Genomic DNA, 16,355 nt, shown 5'->3' with positions numbered 1-16,355 from the left:
CATGTTGATAATCCGATTTGTAGTTCACAACAAAAATACTGGTACATTTAGCATTAAAGAAAGGTTTTTTGAGTTTATCAACTTTGTTTTAGAAAATGGAGAGCAGATAGCTGAAATGCTAATTGCCACCTTGAAGCACCATAACATTCCTCTTGATGATTGTAGAGGTCAAGGTTTTGATAATGGCTCTAATATGTCAGGGAAAATAAAAGGTGTTCAGGTCTGCATTATGTCCAAAAATGAAGTTGATGTGTATTCTCCTTGTGCTTCCCATTTATTAAATCTTGTAAGAGTTAATGCTGCAGCAGCACATACTGAAACATTAACATTTTTTGGTTGTGTGCAGCAACTTTTTGTGTTTTTCAGTGAGGTGGAAAATTATAACAGATAAGATACACTGCTCACTCCACTCTCTGTCAGAGACATGCTGGGCTGCACGTTCTGATGCTATCCTTCCACTCACTGAGCATCTTCCAGGTATTCTGGAAGCACTGGAATGTGCTCTTGAATTAAATTTGACACCAAAGCTCAATCACAACTGGAAGCACTGGAAAGGTACTTCAGCTCATTTTCATGCCTTTTGTTGGCTAGCTTTTGGTACAAGGTTCTTACAAGTATTGATGACAGAAACAAGATTTTACAAGTCAGGGGACTCTCTCTTGATTGAATCAGAGGCAGCTCTCATTGCTGATATTATTGAAGAAGTAAAACAACTTGGAGATCAGTGGCCCAAAATTCTACAGGAAGCATGTCTTGTAGCAGAAGGCATGGGAATTTTGCCACAGTTACCAAAGAAGAGAGGTAAGAAGCGGAAAAGATTTCATGGTGAGACAGCTGAGGAATCACGTTCTACCATCTCTGAAAATGATCCAGAATCTTTATTCAGAAGAAATGTTTTGATGCGACTTTGGACAACATTATCTATGGATTAGAGCACATATTCAAAGCAACCAATAACATTTTATTTACATTCCATTCAGTCCAAAATATGTGACACTAGAGCCTGAGGAACCGAACGAAGCTTCTAAATGTCTACTTCACAGGTATCCTATGAATCTGAGAATTTTCCTTGTGAAATGTTGCATCTGAAAAAAAATCTTCAAATCTACTTTTGGAAAAGAGTATGAACTATCCCCATTTATCTTATTAAATGAGATTTAGAAAAAACAACTGCAACTAATTTTCAGTAAAGTGTGCATAGCTATACGGATCTTTTGCACACTGCTAGTGACTAGTGGAAGCTGAAAGAAGTTTCAGCAAGCTAGCACTCATCAAAAACTGCAGGCGTTCTACTGTGGGACAAGAACGGGTAAGCCACCTTGCTATTTTGTCTGTCGAGTGTGAACTTGCAACAGAAATTTACTTGGGGGAGAATTCATGATTTTCGAATGAAAAAGGCCATACAAAGAAAGCTTTAAAGTGAATTGGTTTATTTATAAAATGTTTGCAGCCATATTGGTATATTACAACAAAAAAATCAAAATATCAACTGGATAACACCATTATTAGGACCACAACCAAAAAGTTACAAAATAGTCAGCAATGTAGAATGTAATTTCAGAATTAAAATAGAACATTTTCTTTCATTATTCATGAGATTTTATGTATGTGGGATGGTGTGTGCGTAGGAGGGGGCCCACCTTACAAGTTTGTACTGGGCTGAAAGAAATTATGCCTGGGCCCTGGGTGTGGGTGTGGGAAGGTGGGTGTGTGCATGCGTGTGGGGTCTGCTTCTGTGCTAGGTCTGGGGAGCTGGCTGGAAGTAGGGGTTTTGTGATAGAAGTGATATGAAAGGTTTCTGTGAATTTAGGAAGTTTGAAAAGTACTACGAGTTAAATTTTCTCAGGTACATCATCTATCCACACAGTCACTAAAATTCAAGGAAATCTGGAGCCAAGACCTGGGCATACACAATAACTTCAACTAGCATGTCTTTATATCAGGGGTGAGCAAAATGGTGGATCTGGCTAGCATCTGGACTCCATTTCCCATCAACCCCTCTCCATGTCACTACAGCTGCCACGCATTGTGTGTCGGGGGGGCGGCACTAGCCATAGTCCCCCAAGCTCCCCTAGCACCACCACTGCTCACCATGTACAATTTGTGGCAGCTTTCCCTGTCTGCAGCATGCCCCACACTGGGAATAGGCTCATGCTCTGTGACACCGTGACAGGGGCTGCAGCCTCTGTCAGGGTTGCTCCCCCTTGCTGCTCTCCTGCTTCATTCTGGGTGGCCTCTGGCCCTGCCTCCACCCCACCACTGGAGTGGTGAGGGGAGAGCAACCCTGATGGGGGCCGCAGCCCCTGTCACAGTGTCCCTGAGCGTGAGCCTCTTCCTGGCGGGGGGGGGGGGTGGAGGGGTGGGGGGGCATACTGTGGGGTGGTCCAAGCTGTCATGGACTGCACGGTGTGAGCAACAGTGGTGCCAGGAGAGTTTCGGGGGGCTATGGCTCCCTCCGAGTCCTAGTGCTGCCATCCTCCCTGTGTAGTCTGTGGTAGCTCTGACCCCTGCTTGTGGCCCCTTTGCCAGGAAGAGGCTCATATTCCCCAGATACCAGGACAGGGGCTGCTGTCCTGTCAGGGCCCTGCCCCCTTGCAGCTTCAGTGGCAGGGGAGGGGCCTAGCCAGAGGCTGGCCTGCAGTTCCCCTTAGGTGAGGGGACAGGGACGACAGTTATTCCCCTCCCTCTGGCACCTGGCCAGGGGGCAGGGAAAGGGCTTATCCTGCTGCTTGCCCCGCAGAGAGTGCGAGTGGTGGCAGTGGTGGTCATAGCGGTCAGATACCCTGTGGTTCTCCGGGGGCAGAGCAGGCAGAGGGGGCAATAATTTTCCTCCCTCCCCCCTGCCTGAGGGACCAGTGTTGGCTGGCATCTGGCCGCAACCCTGCTGCTGCAGCAGTAAGGGGTGAGCACTCAGCAGACCCTGGGTCAGGTCTGCAGGACAGGGGGGGAGGAATTGATCCCCCTGCCTGGCTAGTTCACTCCAGGCCTCTGCCCGGGGCTGGCCAGGCCCCTGCCACTGGAGCAGCCAGTCCAGTCAAGACATGCAGGTCATGCTGGTGGGACAGGAGGGGGCGGGGAATTAATCTCTCTCCTGCTCTGTTCTGGGGCCAGTATTTGGCTAGGCCCCCACCCCTGCTTGTTCCTGTTCTGGTTAGGGAGCAGAGAGTCAGGGTCAGTCCTGCTCTGGTGGAGCAGAGAACACAGCCCAGAGAGCATGCTGGATGCTGTGGGACTCTGGTTTAACTTAAACCAGGAAGGGGTTTGGGACAGAAGTTGCATAAACTGGTTTGAGCTCAATCAGTTAAGTCTGATACTATTTTCAACCAGGATCTCAAGCTGATTGGGGCCATTTTGAAACTGGTTTATATGCACTGAACTTATGTTCTGTTACAGGTTTAAACCAGTTTCTGATCACTTAAACTGGTTTATGTGTAATGTCTTTCCCTAGCCACAGTGTCCAGGAGAGCAGTGGCAGTAGTTGCTGTTTCTGTGCCCCGCCCCAAGTTGGCACCTGGAACTGGTATGCTGGTCTCCCGTCTCATTAACCTCAGCAAGATAAAAAATGGTGAGGCATCTGCAGCAGTAATTTCTGTAATGTGACATTTGTAGTTGGAAAAGTATGAGGTTGGAATTTAAATTATGCATATAGGAATGCACAATTCCTATATGCACAGTTGGAATCATAGAACTGTAGCCCTGGACGGGGTCTTGAGAAAGGATCTAAACCAGCTTCCCGCACCAAGGTAGGAAAATGTATGCATAGACCATCCCTGAGAGCCATATCTCTAACACGTTCTTAAAATCTTTCATGCAAAAAGGAAATGTAAAGCGTATGTATGACTGTGAACAATTACATGCATCTGTGTTGAAACTAAAATGTAAATTCTCTGTTGAAATTTCAGAGAGGAAATCACATGAAATCATTTAAATCACTGAAAAGCAATCTCTCTAAAGCATGTGAAAAGGCCCTTGAAAATTAAATGCTACTCTTTTTGATGTAGTTTGTGCTTGAAATAGATGCTGTGAGAGACCAAGCTTAGGTTAGAGATTTGTGCCATGTTTTAAGTTGAAAGCTAAATGCAATCTTAATTACAGACAAGATAAGGTGCCTGAGTAAGGCACAGTCTCTTCCTTTCTCTCCCCACTTTCTCCCCCCACCCCACACTCAGATAACTACAGACATGCCGCCAGATCTGCCCACGCAGCCTGATTCTCATTTCATTTAAATTAATCAAAATCAGGAATAATTTCTGAAACCACTGTTGTCACCCTAGCATAAAGCTAATGTGAGAGGAAAACCAGGGCAGGGTGGCAATACAAATGCCCACCCACCCACAAACATGCAAAAAACGTTGTAGCATAGGTAGCTATATTCCCACATCCATGACCAGGCATTCTTACACAAAGAGGTGCAAAGTAATAGATAAAAACCCATTCAAAGACATGGAATCACATAGAGATGCACACACACAAAATGCATGGGGAAGGGTGCTGGTCTGAGTCTGTTGATCAAGATACAGAATCCAGATAAGCGCTGCAACGCTGCAGCTCAAAACTTCCTCTTTAAGTGGGGCGGCTGGGGTTTTTTTTCATATTTTTTTTTACCAACTTCCTTCCTGCTCTAACTGCCAAAGCTCAAAGCTGAGAGCTGAGAGCGGAGAGGGACCCCAGACGCAGACGCTAACCAGTGAGTACGAGTTCAGCTCAACGTGGGGTGGGCTTGGGGAGGCAGAGAGGAAAAAGAGCCTTTCCACCCTATTACCAAGCATGAGTGTGTCTGTTTTTTGTGGAGAAGGGGACATGAGGAATGTGAAAGAAATGCAGCGGGAGTGGCCTTGGTTGTACCTGAAGGGGAAGTCAGGGTGCAGCAATGAGAAGGGAGAAGTGGCTCTGCAGGGTGAGCTCAGCTTACATGGCAGGGTCAGCAAGGCTGGAGGATCCTTAGGAAGGGGCAGAGGCTGAGAGGGGCTGTCTCCAGGATCTCTGGTACTGCCAGGCATTCCCCAAAAGTCTGCTCAGGCAGTGGTATATTTTTACCTTCCAGCCCTGGAGAAGTGGGCTTGGCTAAGGGAGTATTATACTCTTTGTCATGGAAAATGTCATTCCATTCCCTTGACTGCTCCCTTTCGATCATGTTAGACAAGTCCAGCAGTTTGTTTTTAAGTGAATGTTTTGTTCCTGAGAACAGTTTGGAAAATGGTGTTCCTGCAACCCCCTGAATCCACGGAACAGAAACCAATGCAGCACAGCGAACCACAAGGGAAGCCTTTTTTTTTTTTTTTTTTTTAATTACTTACTGCATCTGCTCAGCATACTTCCCTGCATGCTTTACAGAGCACCTCAGGAAGGGAGCCTCACAGCCTGGTCAGCCCCTGGCAGAACTGCTAATAAGGGGTGACAGTTAGTTGGTACCCAGAATAAAAGGGCACTTTTTCACTTTCTGTTTTGAAGCCATCTCTTTCTGTCAGGGGCCCCCTAATTCTGTCCTGCTTTTTTTTTCCTTTCAAGAGAAAGCACCCAAGCCTCATTGGCAACAGGCTGAAATCTAGAGTCCTTAAAGAGAAAAGTGCTGAAGGAAAGGGAAGAGTGGGGGGTAAGAAGGGTAGAAGGACTTGTGGAAATGGACAAAGTAAGAGAAATTGTTAATGGCAGAACAAATTGTCTTAAACTTCTTTTAAAAATATTGCCAGGCTAATTGTCCTTGGATTAACTACATTTACTTTATGGACAATATAACCCCGAGTCCTGAGCTTCAGGGCTGCAGTGATAGAGCAGTTAAAATATCTTGTTATGGATCCTTAGGCATAAGGTACTGACCTAGTGCAGGGCTGCTGAACCCCTGGCCTGCAGGCCAAATCTGGCCCATAGAGTCATGGGGTCAGGCAGCAGCAGGGGAGTGGTAGTAATTAATACTACTATTACCCTTCCCCCACTGGCAAATTAGCAACCCTCCCTCTGTTCCCGTGCACAGCCAGATCAGGGCTCGGTTGTTGCCATGTGGCCCGATCAAGGCTAGGCCTTGCCTGCCCTGCACACTGAAGTCAGCCCACCAGCTGTACCTGGCCCATGGATGGACCTGGCATTGGCCATCTGGCCTGTGGTGAAAAGTTTGGGCACCACTGATTTAGTTGAGGCGTTTTCAGCCTTTTTGGGTCATTGTACCCCTGGTAGCTGGTTGAGAAGGCAGAAGTTCCCCGGCAGCCAGACAAGTGCGGGGGGTGTCCCCCAGTGGCCGATTGGTGATTAGGGGTGGGGGGTGGTGGTGGTCCCCAGCAGCCAGTTGATAAGCCAGGGGGGGAAGGGGGAGATGGAGACGAGCAGCAATGCCAGTGCTGGCACCCGCTGCTAAGTACCCCCTGAGGCCATCACAAGTACCCCCAGGGGTATGTGTGCCCCTGGTTGAAAACCCCATATCTCAGTAATTCAATTGTAAATAGGTCATCTACAATTGACCTGGAGAGTCCAAAGCAATTTGGGTCATCTGCAATTTGGCTGAGGAGTCCAAAGCAGCTGGACACAATAACAGCCTTGTGTGCTGGGCACCATGACTCTCCTGTGTGTTGTGTGTTACAGAAATTGGTGCGTTTCAACCATGTTAGCCCAATGACCTGCTGGGTTTGGGTGGATCTGTGACTTTTATATTTGATTGCACTGGGCCTCACCCAGCAGGGCTTGCATGGATGGACTCGCACATACACATCAACACACAAGTCAGAGGGAGAAGTTACATATGAGAGTTTTGATGTGATCTGTTCCATAGGTGGCTGGGGTGTATGAGCACATGCACGTATGTGAACAGAAGGTCAGCCCTATTCTCACTAAAGACCTTGGGAGGCTTGCAGAGTACCTGGAGAACATATAGGTCCACAGTACCTGGAGAACACATAGATTTGGGTCTCACCTGATCTATCCAGTAGGTAGGCACACACATGAGGTAGAATATTGCCTATTCCATAGCATCTAGCTGGTGCTTTATCACTTTGGGTCACTCTAATAATGAGTCAGTCTGCTATTCCAGCTCTCTAAGGGTTTTGTTGATTTCTTAGAGGTTTCAGAAGGGTTCCCCGGATAGGGAGCCCTTTTCACTGCTACTGAGGGATAATTTTTGTTCTGTTCATGAAGTGAGAGAAAGGGAACGGAAGCAACCAAAGCACTCAAAGATGGATTATCTACTTGGCATCTCCTTTCGTTATGCCTTGGTCATTTTCTCTTTCATTTCCTCCTTCTGCCATTCCCCTTATTATAAATCATAAATCTCCTGTGGAGGGATGAGGTGGCCAGGCAATGATATTCTGGGGTGGAAGCAGTGTTAATTGTCAGAATGTGAAGGGTCATGATGAAGGAAAGGGTATTAGAGTTGAAATGGCCCAAATTGGCAGCTAGAAATATGTGTAAAAAAGATCCAATTGTGGCCACCACATCTCATCATGATCTTTTCTTGCATCTGGATTTGAGCAAGTTTTATAAGAGGGATAATAAATTTTTTTTAGGGTTTTATGAGGTGCTGTTCATGCTGAAACTAGAGGATTAATCATTTCTTTCCTCACAGTATCCTGGCACAGACCTTAATTTCCCTTTTTGCGAGGACAGTCTGAGGTTTCTTTCCCCACAGAATGCAGGCACCCTTCCAGACTGCATATACTACATAGAGTATAAATATACTACATATAGGGCACATATATATGTTGCCCTATGGCGACATAGTTACTGAGCCATGCTTTAGTACTTCTTTTTGGAAGTACTAAAGCATGGCACAGTAACTGCCTATACTGTGCCATACATGCAGTGTAAGAGTTATTTTTAGAAGCTACTTTGCCATAGCGGCACGCTGTAACAGGGGAGTGCACCACTATGGCGAAGTAGCTGCTGGTCACATGTAGACACCTGTGGATGCTATGTCACCGTAGGACATCACTACAGAAGTATAGCATCATGTGTAGACGTGCCCATAGTATAAATTAGCACAGCTGCACTTAGACCTGTCCCTTAGACATGCTTTGAGGTGATCTAAGGTTTTCTCTTTGGTGACACCCTCATACTAACTCTATCCTAGCTTCCCAGGCTTAATTGTTATGCAGCCATATATCACATGCATCATACATTAGAGTACACATTTGAATCTAGTTGGAGATGGTCCTGCTTTGAGCAAGCAGTTGGCCTAGATGACCGCCTGAGATCCTTTCCAACCCTAATTTTCTATGATTCTATGAATCTTCCTGTGCCTCTGCTGTTTAGCCTTTTTATCTGTTCCCTGTGCCCACCCTATTTTATCGACATCATGCTCCTGGAATTTATCCTTCCATCTCACCAGGGTTATGGCTGACTGAAACTGTCAAGCTGAGAATGGGCAAATACTGCAGTTGCTCACTTAGAAAGGAGAAGATTTAGAGGGGCTGAGAGAAGTTTTAAATAAGAAAAAAGAAAATGAAAATATATCAGTCACTCTTTTTTTTATGCTCTTCCATGACAGAAGAATGAACAATTGGTTGTTAAAATGAATAGCCAGAATATTTAGAACAAGGGCAACTGACATACAGTGAGAAAGCATTCGGCCAGAATTTTATTTGACCCAGTGGTTGGGTTTTTTAACCTTCCATGAAGCATCAGAATTTGGTCACTGACAAATAGAGTAAGAGAGTCATTTGATTCACTAAGAAAGATCTTACATTCTTATCTACTTGCCTGACAAACTCATCCTTCTCTCCCAACCTTTTTAGTCCGTGGACTGGCAAACTGCAGACCAGCATACAGTAGACCGGAAGTGACCAGCATACTGTGAACTGGCAGTCAACTTGTTTTTATACCTAGTATAAAAAGGGGTTGGCTGCTGGTCCTCAGTAAGCCGGTCATTTCTGGACTTCTGGTCCGGCAGCCAACCCTCCTGCGGACTGGCAGCCAACCCTTTGCGGCCCAGTACTGGGCTGTGGCCCGGGGGTTGGGAACCTCTGTCCTACTAACTCTACTCATTCCCTCCTCTGACCACCCATCCACTTATTTACCTATCCTCTCTCAATCCTTTGCTTTGTCTCTCTCTACGCCTCTTTGTGAAGCCACCAAGGCATGTTTCTTGCTCTCAGAGAGCGAGGAGCTCCTGTCTAAGCTTGTGCTGAGAATACTCTGCACCAGATTCAATTCTTACTTCCTCTCCTTTCGAGAACTCTCTCTTCTGAGTCCCCACTACTTAGAGCAGTTCTGCAGCTGGGACAAATGTTGTCATAGGAACATGCCACATGCTTCCTTCCTGTGCAGGATGTGGACCTGATTAGTGCATGAAGTGAACTATTTTCAGGGGTGTGCAGCAGAGAAACTCTGGGACATCTGCAACAGGATTGAGTAGAATTCATGTTTTGAGCAAAGAGACTTTATATATTTTGTTTAATATATAAATTTCCTCATAAAATGTTGTTCATAAAATTCTGTGTTTGTTTCTCAGTATTATTTATAACCCATTCAGGCAGGAAAGTAAGACCTTCCGCTTGGTGGTAGTTATTTTACTCTATGCAGTGCCATAGCAAGGGGTGGGGAGGGAGTGAGCGGGGCGAAAGTCCCAGGCATCAAAGTGAAGGGGGGCCAACAGGCACTGCCCAGCTGGGGTGGGGTGTGGGACGGAGCCGTGAGCAGCTTGTTGGGGGGGGGGGGGGGTGCGGGCAGCTCTTGCCGCTGAGTACAATCCTGGGCAAGCATGGGGTGGGGGGCGTGTGCGCGGCTCTTTGTGGGGTGAGGGTGGGCTGCCGCTGCAGGCTTTGCCCGGGGTACCAAACTTTGTTGCTACGGCACTGCCTCTATACTTTGTATGTGGCAGCAGCTTTTAATGCAAGATCATTGATCAGTGCTGTGCCTGGACACTGAACCAATAGCTCTCCAGAACAATTACAGCCTAGACTATACCCCAGTTGCTTTGTACTCCCAGTGATGGACTGTCTCCCCACACTCCCAGACAGGTGATCATGACTGAGAAAACCCCAGAGCCACATGTGGAGGAAGATGATGATGAACTGGATGACAAACTGAATTACAAGCCCCCACCCCAGAAAACACTTCAGGAGCTGCAGGAGCTGGACAAGGATGATGAAAGCCTTGCTAAGTACAAGAAATCCCTGCTGGGGGACGGGGCTGTGGTGGCAGGTATGATCTAGATTCATAGATGCTAGGGTCAGAAGGGACCTCAACAGATTGAGTCCAACCCTCTGCCTAGGTGGGAAAGAGTGCTGGGGTCAGATGACTGATAGATCTGAGGAGGCAGGCTCAGAGAGGCATCACAGTACATAGACACTCCCCAGTTATGGCTGTGGTGTTGTAGGGAGGGGTTGAGATAGTTCCTAATGAAGAAGAATCTGATACTGGCAGATATAAGCACTTCTTGTGCTGAGGGGTGGGAACAAGCTAGGAGATATGTGCCTGACTGGGGTCCAGGGACTCAGCTGGAGATGAGGTCTGTAACAGTGGTCTTTGTGTAGCAGTAACTGAGATGGGGCAGAGGCTTGTGACTCATGCGTGTTTGTGACTGGCAAAGTTCCTGTTGGGGAAGGGATTTATGGTGACAGGTATATCTCCAAAGCAGGACTCTTTTCAGGAGGGTAGCATATCAGTTGTTTACCTGCATTGTGTCTTGCTATGGGAGTGTCCTGGAACAGAAGGATCTTTTCTAGGAAAGAGTCTTAGGGTGACAGGATGAAGATTATAGATTGATAGCATAAGAGGAGCTAGTTGTTTCCCAGTGCCCCTGACAGGGCAGTCTTGCCATAGGGAGGTACTTCTAGATTTCCTTAGTTATGTCTTCCCCCTTAAACTCTGGTTTTACAAACTGACTGTCCTCTTCATTTTGATCCTTCAGACCCAACAGCTCCCAATGTAGTAGTCACCCGACTAACTCTAGTATGCAGCTCTGCTCCAGGGCCAATCACAATGGACCTGACTGGTAAGTGAAGGTGTTTCTTGTCCTGTGTGAGAACAGTCAGAGGTCCAGCCCGGGTTTAAAGTCCAGGGATAATTCTGGTCCATGTTTCCTAGTTGAAGTTGGTCCTGGGGAAGGCAAAGTGAATCCTTGGGGAGTAGTCCCTAGGGAGACTCTGGGCCGTGTGTCTGATTTAATGTATAAGAAAAAAAAGGTAAGAAGTAATGAAGGCATGTGCCAGGGTCTCCAGCTTCAAACAGCCTGTAGAAAGGCTTGGAGAGTTCTCAGAACGCCGAGTCTTAGTGCCCATCTACATAGTCAAAGGACTGTGGTTGGGAGCAAGGCAGTGAAACACGGCATGCACATCATGCCTCAAAATGCATGGAACATAGCCTCCTTAGTGTGATACTGTGCATTTGCCAATAAACTCTCTCTCAGGCATGCTTACTGGTGAACACCCAGTGCCTTATCCTCGCCCCCCCATTATTTCCTCCTGCAGTGTAGCGCACAAAAAAAGGCAGGCCGTTCTTCACTGTGTGCTCCTTGTTGTGGCACAGAGGTGAGGTAGACATGCCCTGGGAGTCCGGTAAGTAACAGGAAAGGGTTAGCTCTGCTTCCCATCTGAGTCGCCCCCATTGGCTTAGGGTGTGAGTGTACGTTAAATGTAACAGGCTCTTTTGAAACTATAGAATCAAGCAATACTCTAGTTCTGGCTTCCTGGGGCAGGATGAGAGAGTCAAGCTTCACCTTATATGGGCTTTTCATTAGGAGGAAGGCAGGCCTAGTGCAACATAGCTGCTTCCTGTTTAACTAAAATATGCAGTGCTCACTCAACCCTACAAAGCTGTTTATGCTCACACATATTGCAGCGTTGTCCAAAACTTGCCCTGTCTTCATCCCTTACTGAAAGCTGGGGCCTTGTATGTTTGAAAGAGCTACCATCTAATGTAGATGCTGCATCTGAGTACCTGATGAACTCTAAATTTATCACAGTAAGCACATGTGTACACTACGTATATCCACAAGCATGCAGATGACCAGGTATTTGTATGTGTGCATGCGCATGCACACACACACACACACACACACACACACACTCCAGAAAGCATGCACACAGTACTGATCCGTGCATATACACGTGTGCATACATTTTGTTAGTATGCTTCTGTAAAAATGATGGAAGGTATGACTATGCAAGCACAAATCATGACAAAAATATTTTTTGTAATAAAATTAAAATCCATTATAATAGGTGTTTGACTTTTAATGTATGATTTGGTTTTTTTCTGGTTCTAAGATGGCAACCCCCCTCCCAAAAGGAGTATTTCCAGGAAACAAGGGGAGGGACTGCTGGTGGCAAAGGTCAGGAGTTACAGGTGGGACTTCAGGTCCCAAGAGGGTGACCAGGGGGAGGGGCAACTGTCAAGGGGTGGAGTTACCCATGCAGCCCTCGACAGTTCACCAAAACTCGTTAAGTAGCCCTCCACCTAAAATAATTGTCCACCCCAATCTAGATTCTTCTCTCCATGGTATGTCTTGATACTTCTTTTTCTTTTTTTTACAGGGGACCTTGTGGCACTCAAGAAAGAGAACTTTGTATTAAAGGAAGGAGTTGAATACAGAGTTAAGATCCACTTCAAAGTAAGTTTGTTTTCCCTCACAGATTGTTGATTTCCCTTGCTTCAGTAAGAAAGTATGTTCAGGAGTGGAGCAGCTGGACATGCCATCAGTGCTGGGTACAGTCATGAGCAGCCTGTCAGATAACTAGAGCTGAACAAAATGTCTTCAGTGAGCCTCTGACCCATGTTAAACATGCCTCGTGTTGGGTATCATTATAACTTGGACCTGGTGCACCAAAGAGTTTTCCTGCATTGTCTTACATCCTCCAAAATAAGCTGTTTTGCCAAAAAACAAAACCAAACCATGAAAAACAAAGCAAAAATTGAAAATGGGCCCTGTTCAAAGGAAAAGGTGTCATTTGGTGCTGAAATGGTCATATTGACTGGCTTTTATGTAAAACATAGCTGATTTTGGCAGAAAATCACTATCTGAGGGATGTTAAATCACCTGGAATGGAACACTGAAAACCCTAATGGGAAGGCAGGTGGAAGAGTTTTCCACTAGTTCACACAACTCTACTGACCCAGTCCTAGACATAGCTATGTTCCAGAGTCATATCTAGGCCTTTTTTATACTAGGAAACATGCCCTTCAATCCTTTTATACAGGAATGGCAGTTATCTTAATTCCTTTGTTCCCATTGCTGGTAAAGATCTGCATCACTTTAGGAGCAGCATGCTCACTCCTCGGGGTGTGGCAGGAGTCCTCTATGTGCTTTTCAGTTTTAGTAACATTTCAATAAGAAAGTGTGTTAAGGAGTGGAGAAGAAGGTAATGCCATCAAGCTGTGACACTACATGGGAATACTGAGGAAAAATTACTAGGACACTGTCTACGGCAGCTGACTACATACCTAAACCATCTATCTACCACCCTCTGCAGATGAGGTTGTCATCCCTATAGAGACTGTAGAAAAGGAACGAGCTCAGCTGGTCTGCCCTTGACATTCCCTGTCTCTTTGTGCTGAATGGATGACTCTACCCAGCTGCCTAGGAATGATTTTACTCTGCTAACATAGGAATTTTCAACTGTGTGCCTTAGGCATAGGACATAGGATGACTCCACCCAGGATGACTCTGCCCATATAACGTAGGATGACTACTCATCTAGCATAGGAATTTTCAACTGTGAGACTTAGGCTTCTCTTTCATTCAGCCATTCCCTCTTCAGTCCATCCTGAGAGACTCATTAACACACCTCAGCATATGGGGAGCTTGGAGGAGGAGAAAAGAAACCCAAAATACAAATCACATTAGACAGTCATAAATATCTAGGTTGTGAGGGACTCCATTTGTCTGCCCCTGAGAAATGTCATGCCTATGTCTGCTCCATGCTATACCTGAAGGCCTGTCACACCATGTCCATCAAAGTGGGAACAGGGACAGGAGCAGTCTGTGTATGACTGAAGGGTGGAAAGCAGTGAGAGTGAACCAGATCCTCCTCTTTTGACTCATTCCTGATGCTTTTCTCTTGCAGGTGAATAGGGACATTGTGTCTGGATTGAAATATGTACAGCACACCTACCGAACGGGCGTGAAAGGTGAGCGAGAGAGAGGATACCCTTCCCTCCCACACATACCATTCACCCACACCAGCTTCCATTCCTGCCCATGGCTTCTCCCATCTTATATAGTGATACCCCAACTGAAAGCGCCCCTTTCAGAGGTTCTCAGCCTACACTGAGTCTTTCACATACTGGTTTAGTCTGCTATGTAGGGCGCAGTATAGTCTAGACCTAAATCTAGTGATTTTCAACCAGTGTACCACAGCACCCCGAGGTGCCGTGGGTGCTTTTCAAGGGTGCCACAAGGTGCTATGCAAACAGCTGCATGATTCATAAAGTAAACCCAGAGATTTTAAATAGGAATCCACAGTATTGAAAACATTCTGACCTGCTATGGTCTTTCTGAGTTTCATAGATTTCATAGATTTCATAGACATTAGGGCCGGAAGGGACCTCGGAAGATCATCGAGTCCAGCCCCCCGCCCAAAGGGCAGGACGTCAGCTGGGGTCATAGGATCCCAGCAAGATAAGCATCCAGTTTCATCTTGAAGGTGTTCAATGAAGGTGCTTGAACAACCTCTGGTGGCAGGCTGTTCCAGACCTTGGGGGCTCGGACAGTAAAGAAATTCTTCCTTATGTCCAGCCTGAAACGATCTTGTAGTAGTTTGTGACCATTCGTCCTCGTCATCCCAGTTCTTTGCAACAGAAGAATTGCTCTATTATTTTTCTGTAGTCAAAGAGAATTGGCATTTTCCATGGTGTGCCTTGAGTCTAACAAGAGGTTAGGTTGAGAACCACTGGTGTAGATATACTTCTAAGAAGGGCAAATTAGCCTGCATGTGCATCCATGCTTCTGTGGCTAGATTATTTCTGCCAGCTGATTTACAGCTAGCTGGGATATCTATGCCCTGTGATGCTTACACATACCCATAGACTTTCTTTTAGACAGCACTCACCATGGAGATTTCCACTGTATGCTGAGTCCTCTTTCCCTGTTACTTCCTATCTCAGAGTTTCTCATTGTATAGAAAGCCTTCCACATCCAAAAAAGAAGAGTCCATACAGAACTGCTCCACAGGACATCTTCTATGTAAAGTCCAGCTCCTCATACACACAGTGTCCCATCTTACACAGAGCACTATTGTCAACCAAGCCCGTACAAAAGGCAGACCCTACACACTTCCCCAACACAGCACCTGGTCACCTTTGCACCATTCCTCACCCTCCCACACCTAACAGACTGGGGCTAAAGGGGAAGGAGAAATAATTCCCACGATACAGGATTCCACAAAGATCCTCCCAAAACCTGCCAGAACACACGCATCAGTAACGTGAAAGCAGTACTGTCCTCCCACCATCCACCTTGGTGGTTCTGTCCAGCAATTTAATTCAATCTGTCCATTCCCAGCCTTGCCTGCTCCCCCACATAACCTCCCCCACAGTTCCCATGTCTTTGTGTATCTGCCTCTTTTCCCCTTGTTTCCTTCCCTTATGATGGGCTCTTTCCTTCTGCTTTTTTCCCCTAGTGGATAAAGCCACATTCATGGTTGGTAGCTACGGGCCACGGCCAGAGGAGTATGAATTCCTAACACCTATTGAAGAGGCCCCCAAGGGCATGCTGGCTCGGGGCACCTATCACAACAAGTCCTTCTTCACCGATGATGACAAGCATGACCATCTCACCTGGGAATGGAATCTGTCCATTAAGAAGGATTGGACAGAATGAGCTCACACCCTCCTTGCCTTCCCCTTCTTGCCCCTTGCCTATTGCACTAGTATCCTGGTGTGCCAGGCCCTGGGTCCTGCACATCACGCTGCCTTCTATCACAAGTTTCAGAGCTCTTGTTGCCCTCTCCCATTACAGGAGAGTCTGCACAAGCAGGTGTTTACAGAGGCCCATGGGCAGGCTCTGCATCTCCTGCTACTACACTGAAAATAACCAACCCATCTTCAACACAGACCTTTTGTGGCACACAAACAGGAAATCAGGGAATGTCTCCAACCCTGCTGTTCCTTATTTTGCACCAAACCTGGCCCCTGAAAGTGCCTTTTCTAGGAACCACATTAACAGTACCTGCTTCATAATGATTTTGGCAGAGCAGATTGTCTCTTAAAAGATCCCCAACAGAGTTACCTTTGCTCTGTACTCCAATTCATTGTAAATGGCTCTTCCTATTCCATTATGGTACTTTATCTGGGTCTATTGCTCAAGTCCATTTATGTCTTGACTTTTAAAGGCAAAAACCAATCATTAATACTCAATTAGCTGCTGTGACCTGTAAAGACTCCAGTGTCCCAAAAATAAAGCCATTTTCTTTCCTTTCTTCTGAGTGAACCTC

General features: G+C 46.3%; 1 protein-coding gene across 1 annotated transcript; it reads left to right on the top strand.

Moving 5' to 3' along the window:
• Window positions 1-4,579: 4,579 nt before the first annotated feature.
• On the top strand, window positions 4,580-16,339 carry ARHGDIB (Rho GDP dissociation inhibitor beta). Its single transcript, XM_006268057.4, has 6 exons — window positions 4,580-4,687; window positions 9,938-10,125; window positions 10,835-10,918; window positions 12,459-12,535; window positions 13,989-14,052; window positions 15,543-16,339. The coding sequence occupies exons 2-6, from the start codon at window positions 9,948-9,950 to the stop codon at window positions 15,740-15,742; spliced, it is 603 nt and encodes a 200-aa protein (XP_006268119.1). The 5' UTR covers window positions 4,580-4,687; window positions 9,938-9,947; the 3' UTR covers window positions 15,743-16,339.
• Window positions 16,340-16,355: the final 16 nt, after the last annotated feature.

This window comes from Alligator mississippiensis, chromosome 4, assembly GCF_030867095.1.
Source record: "Alligator mississippiensis isolate rAllMis1 chromosome 4, rAllMis1, whole genome shotgun sequence".
Lineage (NCBI taxonomy): Eukaryota > Metazoa > Chordata > Crocodylia > Alligatoridae > Alligator > Alligator mississippiensis.
The sequence above is the reverse complement of the archived record's forward strand: the minus strand, read 5'-3'. Positions and strand labels throughout refer to the sequence as shown.

Excerpts from the sequence above, each read along its gene's own strand:
- ARHGDIB (XM_006268057.4), top strand. The coding sequence starts at position 9,948 with ATGACTGAGAAAACCCCAGAGCCACATGTGGAGGAAGATGATGATGAA. Across the intron at positions 10,126-10,834 it reads GGACGGGGCTGTGGTGGCAG|ACCCAACAGCTCCCAATGTA; the intron begins GTATGATCTAGA and ends TTGATCCTTCAG. Across the intron at positions 12,536-13,988 it reads GAGTTAAGATCCACTTCAAA|GTGAATAGGGACATTGTGTC; the intron begins GTAAGTTTGTTT and ends TTTCTCTTGCAG.